At 38.3% G+C, this 19,826-nt stretch overlaps 1 protein-coding gene across 1 annotated transcript; it reads left to right on the plus strand.

Moving 5' to 3' along the window:
* The first annotated feature begins 17,015 nt into the window (after positions 1–17,015).
* LOC107824730 (14 kDa proline-rich protein DC2.15-like) lies at positions 17,016–17,722 on the plus strand. Its single transcript, XM_016651536.2, has one exon. The coding sequence runs from the start codon at positions 17,078–17,080 to the stop codon at positions 17,552–17,554; it is 477 nt and encodes a 158-aa protein (XP_016507022.1). The 5' UTR covers positions 17,016–17,077; the 3' UTR covers positions 17,555–17,722.
* Positions 17,723–19,826: the final 2,104 nt, after the last annotated feature.

Here is a 19,826-nt window from a genome sequence, read left to right on the forward strand (position 1 = left end):
CATTCCCGTTGCGGTGTGCAACCCGTTTTCCAAATATAATTTTAAACAACTCATAAATGTAATAAAACTCATAATTGTAATAAAAATTACTCCAATAAATACCACGTTCAATGAGAAACTATTAAGCATCAAGACACACAATAATTATAATTTATTTATGAACAAACAATGGCAATTAGCAATTAATTATGAAAATCGTGGAGAAAATAGGCAGTTTAATATTTAATATACTAAATGTCAAATAGCAATTAAGACATATAAGTCAAATAAGCATGTACAATTTTTATAGGAATTCAAGAAATAATATTTGACAAGCAATATGAGTGAAACAATTAATATAATAATTCATTCATGATTTAAACGATTTATGATTTTCAAATAATTATGCAAACAATTAATTTAACGACGTATAGACACTCGTCACCTCGCCTATACGTCATTCACATGCATTTCACATAACAATTAATTTAAGGGTTCTATTCTCTCAAGTCAAGGTTAACCACGACACTTACCTCGCTTTGCAATTTCGATCAATTACTCGACCACAACTTTTCCTTTTGAATTTGTCTCCAAAAGCATCAAATCTATTCATAAACAATTCGATATACTCCATACAAATCATAGGAATTAATTTTATATGAATTTACTAATCGGCAAAGGGTGAAATATACCCCTCTACTTTCGAAAATGGTCTAAGAATACCCCTCGTTATACTATTGGGTTATCTATACCCCTGCAGTCATACTTTGGGTTCAAATATATCCCTCATTTAAACGGAGGGACACGTGCCATCGTCCTGTTGGTCAATTCTAAATATCTCCTAATTAATTAAAAAGACACATTACCCATACCCGAAAAATAATATTTGTTTTGTAAAAACTGAAAAAAACTAAATTTCTACCCGAAAAATAATATTTGTTTTGTAAAAACTGAAAAAAACTAAATTTCTTTTTTACTAAAAACTGAAAAAATGAAAATATTTTTTTTCTAGCTTTTACAAAAACACTACTTTAAAAAAACTAAAAAATATTTTCTAAAATAATATTTTTGTAAAAACTTCAAAAAAAACTGAAAAATAATTTTCTAAAGCAATTAAAAACTGGGAAAAAACTGAAATATTTATAACTAAAAACTAAAAAAAAAGAAAATATTTATTTTTTCAGGTTTTACAAAAACATTGCTTTAGAAAATTGCTTTTTAGTTTTTTTTTTCAGTTTTTACAAAAATGTTATTTTAGAAAATATTTTTCAGCTTTTTTTAAAGCAGTTTTTTGTACAAACTGAAAAAAAAATATTTTCGTTTTTTTCAGTTTTTAGTAAAAAATATTTCAGTTTTTTCCAGTTTTTTTAAAAAAATTACTTTAGAAAATTGATTTTCAGTTTTTTTTGTTTTCAGTTTGTACAAAAGCATGGCTTTAGAAAATATTTTTTAGTTTTTTCTAGAGCATTTTTTTTTGTAAAAACTGAAAAAACAAATATTTTCGTTTATTTAGTTTTTAGTAAAAATAATTTTAGTTTTTTCCAGTTGTTACAAAAAAGAATTGCTTAAAAAATTACTTTTCGGGTGTGAGTAATGTGTCTTTTTAATTAATTAGGAGATATTTAGAATTGACCAACAGGACGATGACACGTACCCCTCCGTTTAAATGAGGGGTATATTTGAACCCAGAGTATGACTGCAGCGGTGTAGATAACCCAATAGTATAACGAGAGATATTTTTAGACCATTTTCGAAAGTAGAGGGGTATATTTGGCCCTTTATTGATTACTAATTTTCCGGATAAAATCCGAAATTCACTTTAAAAATTGACAGTGGGTCCCACGTCTCAAATCTCGAAAAAACTTACGAAATCCGAACACCCATTCCGAGACTAGTCCAACCATATAAAAATTATCAAATTCCGATGTCAAATGGACCTTCAAATCTTAAATTTTTATTTTTGGAAGATTTTATAAAAATCTAATTTTTCTCCCAAAATTTTACGGATTCATGATATAAATGAGTATGGAATCATGAAATATAATCAATATAGGATAAGGAACACTTACCCCAATATTTTTCCGTAAAAATCGCCCAAAAATCGCCTTACCCGAGCTCAAAAATGGAAAATGGTTGAAAATGAGACGAATCCCATTTTCTAGAACTTAAGTTCTGTTTCTTGAATTTTTACCCTTCGCGAACGCGATCAGTGCCTCGCGTTCGCGAAGCACAATTTGTGTTGTCCAAATTTTACTCTTCGCGAACGCGAGGGCTACCTCGCGAACGCGATGCTTGCCTCGCTTGGCCTTCACGAACGCGAGATGCCCTTAGCGAACGCGAAGGCAAATTTTTCTGGCCAGCCTCTTTCCCTTCGCGAACGCGAGGCTTCGATCGCGAATGCGAACACGAAGCTTTGCACCTCGACCCTTGGCGAACACGAAGCACAAAACGTGCCAGCCCAATTTGCTCTTCGCGTTCGCGAGAGTACCTTCGCGAAGAAGAACACACCAGAAGCCTGAAGTTTGCAGAAAATCAGATTTTTCCAAGTTCGAAATCATCTCGTAGCCTATCCGAAACGCACCCGAGCCCCCGGGGCTCCAAACCAAACATGCACCAAGTCCTAAAATATCATACGAACTTGCTCGCGTGATCAAAACGCCAAAATAACACCTAGAACTACTACCAAATCAAAGGAAATTTTCAAGAAAACTTAAATACTTATATTTTTACAACCAGACGTCTGAATCACGTCAAATCAACTCCGTTTCTCACCAAATTCGGCAGACAAGTCATAAATATTATAGTGGACCTATACCAGGCTCCGAAACTAAAATACGGACCCGGTATCAATAAATCCAACATCAGTAAATTCATAAAAGTTATTATGCTTTCAAACTTTTAATTTTTCATCAAAATTCCATATCTCGGGCTAGGGACCTCGGAATTCGATTCCGGGTATATGCTCAAGTCTCAAATCATGATACGGACCTACTGGAACTATCAAAATACTGACCCGAGTCCGTTTGCTCAAAATATTGACCAAAGTCAACTCAGTTGAGTTTTAAAGCTCTATTTCATATTTTATTCCATTTTTCACATAAAAACTTTTCGGAAAATTATACGGGTTGCGCTCGCAAGTCGAGGAATGATAAATAATGCTTTTCGATATCTTAGAACACGAAATTAATTATTAAATTTAAAGATGACATTTTGGGTCATCACATCTTAGGACCTTCCCAACTTAGATCCAAAACTTAGCCCAAACAAGAGTTTGAGACCCTGTCAAGTCAACTCACACAAATATGAATATACATGTCAATAGGAAAGAAATAAGATTCCAGGCCAGCATTCAATCCTAAAAGCATGATATAAGAGCACATTAGAGCATGATATCTAATATTCAATTCAGGCCAATTGCCTATCAGTCATATAAGAGCACATTAAAGACATACATCTAGATAGATTTTGCCACAAACAGATTGTCGACCTCATTTACCATTGAATCCTAAAGGTAGGATCTCTAGTATTTAACTAATTATTATATAATCTACAGACCATCTAGATATTCAAAACAAGAAGAAAAAAAAAGCATGGCATATATCCAGTTGGGGAGACAACTTTAAAAATAGCAAGGTTAGTCCCGGAACATGATGTATAGATGACCAAACCATAAGGTTCTGCTTAATTTTTTTAAACCAAGCATAGAAGGAAGGCACATATGGAGATTCAAGTGACGTACCTGGGATTTTACTTGGTATGTATTTCAAAAGAATGCCGCACAGCATTCAGCATAACCAAGCGCGAACAAATCGCAGAAGAAAGTAAAAGAGAGACAAAAACTAAAGAAGACAACTAGTCTATTCTAACAAACAACTAGCACGTCAAGGGATAGTAATGCATTGCTTAAGAAACTAACCAGTTGGAGAACAGAATAATATAATAAGAAGATTAGGAATCCAGTAACTTCAACAGCGACAAATAAGCCAATTACTCTTCGGAATATGCCACAACCCGTGCGAAAATTAGAACAACAATAATGAGAAACCAATACTCGAACTCGATAGGCCCCGATTGTATCGAGCAAATATAAAGACTAGCTTTGTCTGGAACGAAGATAAAGACTAAAGCTCTGCCTTGATTTTTACCTCGGAAAAACATAGGAGAATAGAATAGCTATATAGTGAAAATCGTGATTCCAGGTCCCCCCTAGTGTATAGAACTAGTGGTATTTATAGTAGTAAATTTGACTTAAGTCGTGTCACTAAAATGAAAAAGAATCATCCAAATAAAGAAAGATTTAGAATATAAAAACAAGAATTCTGTCAACAAGAAATTCGAGGATTGGGGCGATATTTGAGTATTGAAATAGGGAAGAAGAGTTGTTGGTGATTAATTTAACAGAAAAGGACTAAAATACTTACCCTTAATCAGTGGAATTTGAACCGAAAATCATGAGAGAAATATATGTAATTGAACTTTCAATATTATAATCCAATCAGTAACAAATGAAACGCCTACTTCAAACCTGTCTACATTCAACTGATAAGTCTGAACATGTGAATGGGAAGAAGAGTAGGTGAATCTTCAGACGCGTCGGCGATTTTGACTAAAAATAAAGCTAATATATTGGCTCATAATTAAGGTAAAAAATCAATTGCTTTACGGATTCGATAAGGAAGAAAAGTAAGAAAAATAAAGTAAGAAAGGACATAGAAAAGGAATGAGAATATAATAAATCAAATGAAGAAGAAACGAGATGAATTTGCCGGTATGATTTTGAACGAAGGGGAATCGGAAAGGGTTGACTTGAGTTGGTCATGGGTTCTGGGAGAAAGAATTTTGAGTGAAGGGTTTTGGGTATTCATGGGTTATTAGTAAAGGGATTAATGGGTTAGAGAAGGATGGACTTTTTCCTTCTTCTTTTATATAATTGGGCTTCTCTTCAAGATATATCTATTTGTTAAAATTCTAATAATATGTTAGCTAAAAAGAAGTAAATATTAATTATTGATCAAAGCAAGTAGACCATATATTAATAAAAGCTATGTAATAAAATAAGTTGCTAAAGTATCGTGACCTATAAGTAGGAAGATGCCCAAATAAATATTTGTAAAATAAAAGTAGATTTAATGCAATGTGAAACTAAATATATTATGATGAAAAGTATAACATGCTTGATCAACTCTAAAAAAAACCCGTAAATGCATGAGTGAGATGACTTTTGATAATAATAATAATAATAATAATAACAAATGAAGTAGTGGTAGTAATAGTAATTAGTAGGTAATAATAAGAATAATAAGAAAATAGTAACAAGAGTAGTAATAGAGAAAATAATAAATGAATATGAAAAATTGACCTTATATTGTTATAAAATAAGTTAAATTAACACATTTGATAAACTAATGATATAGAAGCTCAAATAAATAAATTAGAAGAAACGAGGGACAAAATTGGATGTCAACAACCGCCCCTCTTTGCCCGAGAATGATGAAAGAGTTATCGGGCAAAGAAATTGACATAGTAACCAATTTTGCCCGATTGATGAGATAGTTTGTGTAAGAAAAAGAGGAATAAGAATTTTGAAAATACTGTGGTCGAACTCCGATTTTTGAGTTGCCTACATATCTCGGGCTTTATGAGAATCAGGCTATGTGTAGTTCTAGATCCAAAGGCGAACAATACCTCTGAACTCGCTAAGAAAAGTTGTATGTTTCGAAGAATGGTTTTCTTTGAGTAGGATGGTGTTGTGAATGGTTGGTGTCACAAAAGGAAAGTAAGAGCAACAATGACATGAAGACGACCGTTATGACTGCTTAAGGCAATATGATAGGGAGTCACTACAAAAAAGAAATGCTTGATTATCGGTTGGCAATTATTTAGGGTATGATAAGAATGTGAACATTGAACGGAAACCGGAGCAAGAATTGCTCCCATTTGAAGAAAGGTTACCTTACGTATTACCTGCAAAACTTAAAACACAACGAATGCAGAAAACATATACACATATAGTCGTAATATCATAGATGTGACTGTGAGATTCAAACATGATGCGGGTTCTCTTTGGACCATGAATGCTATCGTCGGACGATGAGAATGATGTCCTTATACCATGATGTCCCGAGTCATGAAATGTATAATAAAGGGATTCCAAGGCGATGAAATGATGTCTTCAAGCCATAAGGATGAAGCCTTTGGACTATGATGCCTTTGAATAATGATGTGCAACTTTTAGATCCTTAGGCCATGAAAAAGTGTCCTAAGGCCATGAAAATGGTGCCTTTGGACGATGAAGCCTTTGGATAAATTGGCGATCTTTCAGCCTATGATGTGTAGTATGAGGCGATCTTTCATCCATGCCGATGTAGTATGAGGTGATATTTCATCCATGCAATACAGTATGAGGCGATCTTTCAGCCATGCAATGCAGTATGAGGCAATCTTTCAGCCATGCAATACAGTATGAGGCGATCTTTCAGCCATGCAATGCAGTATGAGGCGATCTTTCAGCCATGCAATGCAGTATGAGGCGATCTTTCAGCCATGCAATGCAGTATGAGGCGATCTTTCAGCCATGCAATACAGTATGAGGCGATCTTTCAGCCATGCAATGCAGTATAAGGCGATCTTTCAGTCATGCAATGCAGTATGTGGCGATCTTTCAGCCATGCAATGCAATATGGGGCGATCTTTCGGTCATGCAATGCAGTATGAGGCAATCTTTCAGCCATGCAATACAATATGGGGCGATCTTTCAGCCATGCAGATCACTAACAGACTTATTAAAAGTCAATATTGGAGGATCGGGTTGCACGCCGCAACAGACTTATTAAAAGTCAATATTGGAGGATCGGGTTGCACGTCGCAACAGACTTGTTAAAAAGTTAATATTAGAGGATCGGGTTGAACGCCGCAACAGACTTGATTAAAATGAATATGTTGGAGGAGCGGGTTGCACGCCGCAACAGAACTGAATGTAGATATATTGTGAGAGCGGGTTGCACCCTGCAACAAAAATAATGGAAATGATAATTGGTTATGACTGCTGAGTTGCCTTCAATTATTATAAATGAATTACTTGATTTATTCCTATTATTGTTGTTGTTACTAATATTGCGTACATGTTAATGTAAGTGAACCGCCTTAGCCTCGTCACTACTTCGTCGAGGTTAGGCTCAGTACTTACCAGTACATAGAGTCGGTTGTACTGATACTACACTCTGCACTTCTTGTGCAGATTTTGGAGTTGGTCCCAGCGGCGTACTATAAACTTGCTCGGATTTCAGCTACTCGGAGGAGACTTGAGGTATAACTGCATGGCGTCCGCAGTTCTGAAGTCCTCGTCTATTTCACTTTAGCTGTGTGTTTATTTCCAGACAGCCTTACTTTATTCAGACCTTTATTTGTATTTATTCTAGAAGCTCGTGCACTTGTTACACCAATTCTGGGATAGTATTTAGACATCATTATTATTATGGATTATTTCAAAATTGCTTCCGTATTTGCTTCCTTGTTATTATCAAATTTAAAAATTATTTTAAAAATGGATAATGTTATTCTAATGTTGGCTTGCCTAGCAAGTGAAATGTTAGGCGCCATCACGGTCCGGAGGTGGGAATTTCGGGTCATGACAGTTGGTATCAGAGCACTAGGTTACATAAGTCTCACGAGTCACGAGCAAGCTTAGTAGAGTCTGAAGGATCGGTATGGAGACGTCTATACTTATCTCTTAGAGGCTATGAAGTTTAGGAACAATATCACTTCTTTCTTATTCTGTCGTGCGATTTTATTCTATCATCGATGATTGAATCATTCTACTCTTATTCTCTCGCAGATGGTGAGAACACGTAATACCTCTACCGATGGACAGGGACCAGAACCCCCGGTGGAAACTATGGTCAGGGGTAGAGGTCGAGGCCGAGGTCATGCTAGAGGCAGAGGCCGAGGTAGAGCTCAGTACAGAGCTCGAGTATCTACACCTGTTGAAGAACCTCAGGTAGACATTCAGGCAGAGGTCCCAGTTTAGAATGTACCAGTTGGACCAGTTCAGGTCCCGGAAGGATTCATAGCAACTCCAGTGCTTCAGGATGCTCTAGTCCGATTGGTGAGTCTTATGGAGGGTGTGGCCCAGAATGGTACATTTCCAGTAGCACCAGCCGTCTCACAAGCTGGGGGAAGAGCACAAACTCCCACTACTCCCGCTCCGGAGCAGATGGCTCCCCAGAATCAGGCTCCAGCAGCCCCGCCAGTTGGGGTAGTTCAGCCAGTTGTTGCGGCACAGACCGGTGATAGGCCCGCCATGTCTTTTGAGGCCTTATTGAGATTGGATAAGTTCACTAAGCTCTTTCCAGTTCACTTCAGTGGTACACCTTCTGAGGACCCACAGGATTATCTTGAACGCTGCCATGAGGTGCTGCGGAACATGGGTATAGTTGAGACCAATGGGGTTGATTTTGCTGTATTCCAGATGACGGGTTCCGTCAAGAGGTGGTGGAGAGACTACGCATTGACCCGACCAGACGGATCACCTGCACTTACCTGGGAGCAGTTCTCTCAGCTATTTCTGGAGAAGTTCCTCCCTATCACATTGAGAGAGGAATTCCACAAGCAATTCAAGCATCTACAGCAGGGCAGTATGACTGTTACTTAGTATGAGTCCCGTTTTGTGGATTTGGCCCGTCATGCTCTCCTTTTACTACCTACGGAGGGAGAGAGAGTGAGGAGGTTTATTGAGGGACTCACTCACCCTATCAGACTTCAGATGACCAAGGAGACCGGAAGTGAGATTTCCTTTCAGGCAACAGCTAATGTCACAAGGATGATTGAGATCATCAGTTTGGTGGATACAGTGGTGCGTCGTCTGGAGGCAGGGGTAATTTTGGTAGGGGTCATTCTCCCAGACCATTTCATTCAGCACTTCATGTATCTCCTGGTGCTTCAGGGAGTCACGGTCCTATTATGCCTTACTCTGGGCAGCCAATATTCAGTGCACATTCAGTACTATCAGTGCACCACCACTCCAGAGTTACTACAGTGGTTATCCGGCCCATCTGGGTCAGCTTCAGCTTCAGCATCCACGACATCAGGATGGGTGTTATGAGTGTGGGAACATTGGTTACATCAGGAAGTATTGCCCTAGATTGGCGAGTAACAGATCTCGGCAAGATTCTCGTGCCATCATACCGGCACCGATTGCTTCACCGCCTACTCAGCCAGCTAGAGGTAGGGGTCAGGCAGTTGGAGGTGGAGGTCAGGCCATTAGAGGTGGAGGTCAGGCCATTAGAGGTGGAGGTCAGACCGTTAGAGATGGAGGCCAGCCAGTTAGAGGCCGTCCCAGAGATACAGTTTAGAGTGGTGGGGCCCAGCCCCGATTTTATGCTTTTCTAGCTAGGCCTGAGACCGAGTCATCTGATGCTGTGATCACATGTATTATTCCAGTTTGCCATAGAGATGCTTCAGTTCTATTTGATCCAGGATCTACTTATTGATATGTGTCCTCCTATTTTGCTTCATATTTGGTTGTGCCTTGTGATTCTCTGAGTGCTTCTGTGTTTGTATCTACACCGGTGGGAGACTCTGTTGTAGTAGATCATGTCTATCGTTTGTGTGTGGTTACTATTGGTAATCTTGAAACTAGTGTGGACCTTCTACTTCTTGATATGGTAGATTTTGATGCCATCTTGGGTATGGATTGGCTGTTTCCTTATCATACTATATTGGATTGTCATGCCAAGACAGTGACCCTAGCAATGCCGGGGTTACCTCGATTAGAGTGGAAAGGAACTCCTGGCCATTCTTCCAGCAGGGTTATTTCTTATATGAAAGCTCGGCGTATGGTAGAGAAAGGATGTCTAGCCTATTTGGCTTATATTCACGATCCCAGTATGGATGTCCCTTCTATGGACTCAGTACCAGTTGTTCGTGAATTTTCGGAAGTATTTCCTGCAGATCTGCCGGGGATGCCACCCGACAGAGATATTGACTTCTGTATTGATTTGGCTCTGGGCGCTCAGCCCATTTCTATTCCACCATACCGTATGGCCCCGCCAGAGTTGAAAGAATTGAAAGAGCAGTTACAAGACTTGCTTGATCAGGGATTTATTAGACCCAGTGTCTCGCCCTAGGGTGCACCAGTATTATTTTTAAAGAAGAAAGATGGCTCGATACGGATGTGTATAGACTATCGGCAGTTGAACAAGGCCACTATCAAAAACAAATATCCGCTGCCAAGAATTGATGACTTATTTGATCAGCTTCAGGGTGCCAAGGTATTTTCGAAAATTGATTTGAGATCCGGTTATCATCAGTTGAAGATTAGGGCATCTGATGTCCCTAAGACAGCTTTTCGGACTCGGTATGGGCATTATGAGTTCCTAGTGATGTCATTTGGGTTGACAAATGCTCCAGCAGCATTTATGGATTTGATTAATCGGGTATTCAAGCCTTATTTGGATTCTTTTGTGGTTGTATTCATTGATGATATCTTGATTTACTCCAGTAGTCGAGAGGAGCATGAGTAGCATCTTCGAAGTGTGCTTCACGCCTTGAAGAATAATCAGTTATATGCCAAATTTTCAAAATGTGAGTTTTGGTTAGACTCAGTTGCCTTTTGGGGACATGTTGTATCGGCAGAAGGCATAAAGGTGGATCCTAAGAAGATTGAGGCTGTTCAAAATTAGCCTAGACCTACTTCAGTTACAGAGATCCGGAGTTTTCTAGGTTTGGCAGGTTATTATCGTCGATTCATGGAAGGGTTTTCATCTATAGCAAGCACCTTGAACAGACTAACCCAGAAGGGTGTTCCATTCAGATGGTCAGACGAGTGTGAGTTGAGCTTTCAGAAGCTCAAGACCGCTTTGACTACGGTGCCAGTATTGGTATTACCCACAAGTTCAGGATCGTATACGGTATATTGTGACGCATCTCACATTGGGCTTGGTGCAATATTAATGCAAGATGGCAAGGTAATTGCATATACGTCGCGTTAGTTAAAAGTTCACGAGAAGAATTATCCTGTTCATGACCTAGAATTGGCAGCCATTGTTCATGCGCTGAAAATTTGGAGGCATTACCTCTACGATGTCTCGTGTGAGGTATTTACTGATCATTGTAGCCTTCAGTATCTATTCAAATAAAAAGATCTTAATTTGAGGCAGAGAAGATGGTTGGAGTTGTTGAAAGACTATGATATCACCATTTTGTATTACCCCGAAAAGGCCAATGTGGTGGTCGATGCATTGAGTAGAAAGGTTGTGAGCATGGGTAGTCTTGCGTATATTCTGGTTGGTGAGAGGCCATTAGCTACAGATGTTCAGACTTTGGCTAATCAGTTCGTGAGGTTAGATGTTTCAGAACCCAGTCGGTTTCTAGCTTGCATAGTCGCTTGGTCTTCTTTATATGAGCGCATCAAAGGGAGGCAGTATGATGATCCTCACTTACTTGTCCTTAAGGACACGGTGTGGCACGGTGATGCCAAACAGGTTGCTGTGGGGGAATATGGGGTTCTACGAATGTAGGGTCATATTTGTGTGCCAAATATGGATGGGCTTCATGAATTAATTCTTAAAGAAGCACACAGTTCCAAGTATTCTATTCATCCAGGTACCGCTAAAATGTATCAAGATTTGCGGCAACATTATTGGTGGAGGAGAATGAAAAAGGATATAGTTGCATACGTAGCTCGGTGTCTGAATTGTGAGCAAGTTAAGTACGAGCATCAGAGGCCTGGTGGTTTGCTTCAGAATTTAGAAATTCCTGAGTGGAAGTGGGAGCGTATCACTATGGATTTTGTTGTTGGGCTCCCACGGACTCAGAGAAAATTTGACGCAGTTTGGGTCATTGTGGACAGGCTGACCAAGTCAGCACATTTCATTCCAGTGGCAGTTACCTATTCTTCAGAAAGGTTAGCTGAAATTTATATTCTTGAGATTGTCCGCCTTCACGGTGTGCCCATGTCTATTATTTTAGATCGAGGTATGCAGTTTACCTCACATTTCTGGAGGGCTGTACAACGTGAGTTAGGAACGCAGGTGGAGTTGAGTACAGCATTTCATCCACAGACAGGCGGACAGTCAGAGCGCACTATTTAGATATTAGAAGATATGCTCCGCGCTTGTGTTATAGACTTTGGAGGTTCTTAGGATCAATTCTTGCCACTTGCGGAGTTTGCTTATAATAATAGCTACCAGTCGAGCATTCAGATGGCTCCATATGAGGCATTATACGGAAGGCGATGCCGATCGCCAGTTGGTTGGTTTGAACCGGGAGAGGCTCGGTTGTTGGGTACCGATTTGGTACAGGATGCCTTGGATAAGGTCAAGATTATTCAGGATCGACTTCGCATAGCTCAGTCTAGGCAAAAGAGTTATACTGACCGTAAAGTTTGTGATATTGCATTCATGGTTGGAGAGCAAATATTGCTCCGAGTTTTACCTATGAAAGGTGTAATGAGGTTTGGAAAGAAGGGCAAGTTGAGCCCTAGGTATATCGGACCCTTTGAAATTCTTGAAAGGGTGGGTAAAGTAGCCTACAGGCCTGCATTACCACCTAGTTTATCAGCGGTTCATCCGGTGTTCCATGTGTCTATGCTCCGAAAATATCATGGTGATCCGTCCCATGTGTTAGATTTCAACTCAGTCCAATTGGACAAAGATTTGACTTACGAGGAGGAGCCGGAGGCTATTCTAGCCCGGCAGGTCCGACAGTTGAGGTCAAAGAGTTATCCTTCAGTTCGGGTGCAATGGAGAGGTTAGCCGGTAGAGGAATCTACCTGGGAGTTCGAATCGGACATGCGGAGTAAATATCCACACCTTTTCTCCAGCTCAAGTACTTTTTCTAACTCCATTCGAGGACGAACGTTTGTTTTAGAGGTGGAGAATGTGATGACCCAAAATGTTATCTTTAAATTTAATAAGTAATTATGTATTCTAAGACCTCGAAAAGCACCATTTATCATTCCTCGACTTACGTTCACAGTCCGTACAATTTTTCGGAAAGTTTTTTTGTGAAAAATGGATTAAAATGGGAAATAGAGCTTTAAAATTCAAGTGAGTTGACTTTGGTCAACATTTTTAGCAAATAGACCCGAATCAGTGTTTTGACAGTTCCGGTAGCTCCATATCGTGATTTGGGACTTGGGCGTATGCCCGAAATTTAATTTGGAGGTCCCTAGCTCAAGTTATGACCATTTAACGGAACTAGCAATTTAAAGGCTAAATATTCCAAGTTTGACCACGGGTTTAACTTTTTGATATCGGAGCCGAAATTCGATTCTGAAAATTTGAATAACTCTGTTATGTCATTTATGACTTGTGTGCCAAATTTGAAGTCATTCCGGATTCATTTAATATATTTTGGCATGAGATTTGAAAATTTAAAGGTTTAAAACTCAAAGTTTGAATCGGGGTGTGAATTGTAATTTCAGCGTTGTTTTACGTTATACGAGACCCCGAGTAAGTCTGCATTATGTTATTGGACTTGTAGGTATATTCGTACGGGGTCCCGAATACCCCGAGAGTGAAACAGATTGAAATCGAATCAAGAATTGGACTTAAGCAAAATCTGTATTTCTGCCTTCTGTTATAATCACACCTGCGGATTTTTGACCGCAGGTGCGAGCTCGCAGAAGCGAGACATCCATCGCAGATGCGGCCTTCGCAGGTGCGACATTTTGTCCGCAGATGCGGAACATCGCCTGGCAACCCCTTTTCACAGATGCGAGATTTCACTTGCAGATGCGAGCTCGCATGTGCGAGCCCAGGCACCGCAGATGCGAAAATGCTGGGGCAGAATACATAAAATCGGGTCTTAGCCATTTTTACTCATTTTTGAGTTTTAAGTCTCGGATTTGGGCGATTTCAAGGAGGATTTTCACGTCTTTGAACTGGGTAAGTGTTCTTTATCATAAAGTGATTATATTTCGCAAATCCATGTCTATATTCATCATTTATTTCGGATTTAGATGGAAGAAATTGAAATTTTTGTAAAACTTTCCAAAAACGAAAATTTTGGATTTGAAGGTCCATTTGATATCGGAATTGGACAAATTTGATATGGTTGAACTCGTATCGAAACGAGTGTTCGGATTTCACGAGTTTTTTCGGGATTTGAGACGTTGATCCCACTGCCGAATATTTTAATGAATTTTGGATTTTTATCCGAAAAAATTATAAATTCATATGGAATTAATTCTTATGATTCGTATTGAATATATCAAATTGTTTGTAAATAGATTTGAAGCTTTCAGAGGCAAATTTAAAAGAAAAAGTTGTGGTTGAATAATTGATTGGAATTTGCAAAGCGAGGTAAATGTCGGGGTTAACCTTGACTTGAGGGAATAGAACCTTTAAATTATTTGTTATGTGAATTGCATGTAAATAACGTATAGGCGAGGTGACGATTGTCTATACGTCGTCAAATTAATTATTTGCCTGCTTATTTGAAAAATCATAAATTATTTTTAATCATAAATTAATTATTATAATAATTATTTAGCTCTTATTCTTTGCAAATATAAATTCTTGAATTTCTGCATTAATTGTTACATGCTATTCGAATTATGTGCCTCAATTGTTATTTGACATTTAGCATAATAAATAATAAACTGCCTATTTGTTCCCTGATTTCCATAATAATTTGCTATTTGTCATTGTTTGCTTCATAATTAAACCATAATTATTGTATGCTTGTTGTCTCGTAATTTTATATTAATTGTTACATTTATTGGGAAATTTTCTTCTATAAAAATTGGTAAATAAAAATGTTGGAGGAGCAAGTTGCACGCCGCAACATGATTGATTATAATGAATATGTTGGAGGATCAGGTTGCACGTCGCAGCAGACTTATTAAAAGTCAATATTGGAGGATCGGGTTGCACGCCGCAACAGACTTATTAAAAGTCAATATTGGAGGATCGGATTGCACGCCGCAACAGACTTATTAAAAGTCAATATTGGAGGATCGGTTTACACGCCGCAACAGACTTATTAAAAGTCAATATTGGAGGATCGGGTTGCCACGCTGCAACAGACTTGTTAAAAAGTTAATATTGGAGGATCGGGTTGCACGCCGCAACAGACTTGATTAAAATGAATATGTTGGAGGAGCGGGTTGCACGCCGCAATAGAACTGAATGTGGATATATTGTGAGAGCGGGTTGCACGATGCAACAGAAATAATAAAAATGATAATTGGTTATGACTGTTGAGTTGCCTTCAATTATTATAAATAAATTACTTGATTTATTCCTATTATTGTTGTTGTTACTAATATTGCGTACATGTTAATGTAAGTGAACCGCCTTAACCTCGTCACTACTTCGTCAAGGTTAGGCTCAGCACTTACCAGTACATGGGGTCGGTTGTACTGATACTACACTCTGCACTTCTTATGCAGATTTTGGAGTTGGTCCCGGTGGCATACCATAGACTTGCTCGGATTTCAGCTACTCGGAGGAGACTTGAGGTATAACTGTATGGCGTCTGCAGTTCTGAAGTCCCCGTCTATTTTACTTTAGCTGTGTATTTATTTCCAGACAGCCTTACTTTATTCAGACCTTTATTTATATTTATTCTAGAAATACGTGCACTTGTGACACCAATTCTGGGATGGTATTTAGACATCGTTATTATTATGGATTATTTCAAAATTGCTTCCGCATTTGCTTCCTTGTTATTATCAAATTTAAAAGTTATTTTAAAAATGGATAATGTTATTTTAACGTTGGCTTGCCTAGCAAGTGAAATGTTAGGGACCATCACGATCCGGAGGTGAGAATTTCGGGTCGTGACAATAAGGTTTTCAATTTTTTTCACATGCCTTTGGCAGTGGTTTCTTCAGAAAGTTCACGTAAAATCTCATTTGAGAGATTTAAAATGATACCTGCTTTTGCCCTTTTATCTATGACAGCAAACTCCTCATCCGTCATTTTATCCGGTTTCTTCTCCTTTCCTTGCAACGCCAAGTCTAAGCCATCCTAAATTAGGATAACTTCCATCTTTAATTGCCACATTTCGAAGTTTGCACTTCGGGCAAATTTCTCAACATAGGTCTTTGTTAGAGTCATTTTGGCTATTGAAACTAACCTGGTTAGATCCGGCTTTGATACCAATTTGTTAGGATCAGGAACCTGGGTAGTGCGGAATATAGCCAAACTACGGTATAATGGCAATAACAAAGACAATGGAAGTTGATAACAACGATAATTAAAGTGGATAAAGATGACACCAATTTAACATGGTTCGGTCAGTGTGACCTACGTCCACAAGCGGAGAGGAGCAATTTTACTATAACAATAAGAGTACAAAAGAGAGTACAAAATTAGAGTAAACACTCTAATTAATCCCAAATATCCTATGAGAATAACCTCACAAGATCACTCCAAAAAAAAGGGTTCACACAAGTACTTCCCAACACTAACTCTAATACAAAATACTCTTAAAAAGGAAGAAAGGAAGAAATAAGAAATGAAGACTCAAATCTTGTTGGTGTGTCTAAAATAAACTAATTGCCTTCTCTTTTATAGGCAAAAAAGTCTTCGCCTCTTAGGTGTAAAAGAAGAGATACAACTTATGCAAATGATGTCCACCACATAATACAATATTTTTGGGTCCCAAAGAATATTACCAACAAAGTCTACACTTTGCTTATGCTTATGCCATAATTACAATAAAACCTAGCAGCCGCCCGGTCGAGGCCGAACCCGTAATCTACATACTAGTTCCACCCTTACCCTGATATCTGTGATATTGACGATCTCCTAATGTGGAGGTTAATAATTTGGTTAAGTAATGGAAAACAGGAAAGCAGAATGGGAAACAGAAGGTTCCCTAGCTATGAAGGCAGCAGAGGAGCTGTAAACTACAAATCATCTAAGAGTTGAGAGTTGGTAACAATGACACTTTTTTTTCAACACCATGCACCACACACATTACTAGTTTAATATCTCCCCCTAAGCTTAGGAGGGATTGTTAGTAAATTATTCATCCTCCTAGCAGTATAAATACCCTACGTTAGAGACAATTCAACCATCTCATCTTTGCAATTACTTCTCTTTACAATTTTTGTAGGGAGGAAATTCTGCCTTAGATTCCTTATATCATGGCTTCCAAAACAAGAGCCTCAGTTACCCTTTTCCTCTCATTGAATCTCCTTTTCTTTGTCATAGTCAGTGGAACTGATTGTGGCTTTTGTCATCATAATCCTCCTAGCACCGGTAATGGTAGTGGCAATGGTGGTAACACTGGTGGCTCGGGCAATGGTGGCGGCTCCAGCAACGGAGGTGCTTCGGGCAATGGCGGCGGAGGTGGCAATGGACAAGGCAGGTGCCCGAGAGATGCTCTGAAGTTGGGGGTATGTGCAAATTTACTTGGTGGATTGGTGGGAGTGATAGTGGGTTCTCCACCAACTTTGCCGTGCTGCAGCTTGATCGCGGGGCTGGCGGATTTAGAGGCGGCAGTTTGCTTGTGCACAGCTGTAAGGGCAAACGTGCTGGGAATAAATCTGAATGTGCCACTCTCTCTTAGCCTTGTTCTCAACAACTGCGGTAGGAATCCTCCTACTGGCTTCACTTGCTAAGCCGAAGTACCCGATTAATTTTATTAATCCTCATTCGGCTTTTGTTATGTTAGTCATTTTGGCGTTTGCATGAATTTTTGTTTATGATCACTTTGTCAATTGTGTTATGTTACCAGTTCTAAATAAGCGAACTTGCAATATAAAATAGCAGGATCGTAAAGCACAATTGATTTTATATATGTATTTTGGAGGTTTATTAATATATGTACTATCAATTTCTGTTTCATAAGCATATTAATTGTGGATTTTGTTGGACTTGTCTATGGTCTTAAGACTATGGTTGGTTATGAATGATGAACAGAAAGGGAAAACGCTAAAAAGTAAAGAAAATGATAAAGAGAGAATTTTTCTTGATGAATTAACTGGATCTCTCAAGACTTACAAGAAATTTGTCCGCAAACCCCTGGTGACAAGTAAAGTGTGCAAATTATTTTGTGACAAAATTACGTCCCTATAAATCATCTTTGTAATTTTTGTTAGTTTTTTGGACGACAATGTTGCTAAAGAAACGCATAATACTATACTTTTTATTGTATTAAATGGGAAATTTCGAAACTTAAGAAAAAATGGAGGGTGTCTAGACAAGCGGTGACTGTAGGCTATATATATATGCGGTGACTGTAGGCTATATATATATGTCGATTGTCAGCTGACTTGAATGACAAAAATTCGCAAAATTTCAAGTTTGAACAACAGTATTCTAGCTACTTTATTCGATTGATTAAAACAACTTCAAGTTCTACTCCTTCCTTCTTATGAAAAGGACTATGCTCACAAAGAAGAGAGAAAATAAAGAGATAAAGAGGAAAAAGATGGTGCGATCATGAGCTCTATCTTTTAGAACCAAACCAAATTTTGGTTGGTTTTATTCCAAATCCTCATATGATAAAATAAATTCAGATTTAGCCTGGTTCTTGATGGAATTTGATCCTAAAAATTGGATCAGGATTCTTTAATTGAGGACTTTGAATATCAACAAACCTCTTAAATCATGTCCATACATATTAAAGTTCTCTACCTCTACCTTACTGACTTTCCATTTTGGATGCAACTAATAGAAAGGGATTTTTTTAACTCTACAGTGGTCTTAAACAACGAGATCCACTATTTCCAGCTCTCTTTGTCATTGCGGCTGAGATTCTTTCAATTATGCTCCACAGGCTCTACTTGAAGAATAAGTATGTAGGGTTTAATATGCCTCTAGGTCCCTCAGATCAATCACTTGGCCTATGCAGATGATGTGGTAATTTTTTTTCTACTGGGATAAGAGATCTTTGAAAATCACCATGAGGCAGCTGAGAAGATATGAGCTTGTACCAGGACAAAAGATCAATATTGATAAAACTTGCTTCCTCACAACACCTTATACTGATAGCGACATCAGGAATAGGATGAATAAGAATACTGGGTTCAAACACAAAAAATTTCCTTTTACATATTTAGGTTGTCCTATATATGTCAGGAGGAAAAAGATTTGATCACTTTCAGGATATAACTACCAAAGTCTTTAAAAAGGCAGGTGGATGGTAAGGTAATCTACTATCCTATGGGGGGAAAGTTGTTTTCATTCAACGGATTCTTCAATCTCAAACTATGCATCTTCTTGCTGCCACTGCCCCACCAAAAGCTATTTTGGATCAAATAGAGAAATATCTATCAGATTTCTACTGCGTTTCAATGAGGGAAAGAAGAAATACCATTGGGTTTCTTGGAGTAGTCTCTGTTATCTTAAGGATGAGAGAGGAATTGGCTTTAAGAGACTTAATGACATCAAGACCTCTTTTGCCATGAAAAAGTGGTGAAGACTTAGAACCCAAGATAATCTCTAGACTAACTTTTTAAAAACCTAGTACTGTAAAGGGCTAATATTGTTGCTAGAAAGTGGAGTTCTGGGAAATCCCAAAGTCGGAAAGAGATGATGGAGATCAAGAAGTGCACAGAGCCACATATGCTATGGAAAATCGATAATGGTAACTCTCTTTTTTTGTGGGATAATAGGACAGGTTTAGGCCATCTTGCCAAGTTCAATCATACCCTGTCTAATTTCGGAATTATACAAGTCAAGGACTTTGTGGAGGATAACAACTGGGACAACTCCAAACTTCTGTTGGGTTTAAGCTTGTTAGAGCTTAAAATAGAGTGAATGGGAAATGGAGGAAAAAATAAAAATTTTGAATTTCCCTCTTTGATAAAGGGACATTATTCTATATTGGAGGAGGAAAAGTGTTTTGATGGGTATATATATAATTGCACTTCTTCTAGCTCTTAAAGA

Source organism: Nicotiana tabacum, chromosome 4 (genome assembly GCF_000715075.1).
Source record: "Nicotiana tabacum cultivar K326 chromosome 4, ASM71507v2, whole genome shotgun sequence".
In the NCBI taxonomy this organism is placed as follows: Eukaryota; Viridiplantae; Streptophyta; class Magnoliopsida; order Solanales; family Solanaceae; genus Nicotiana; species Nicotiana tabacum.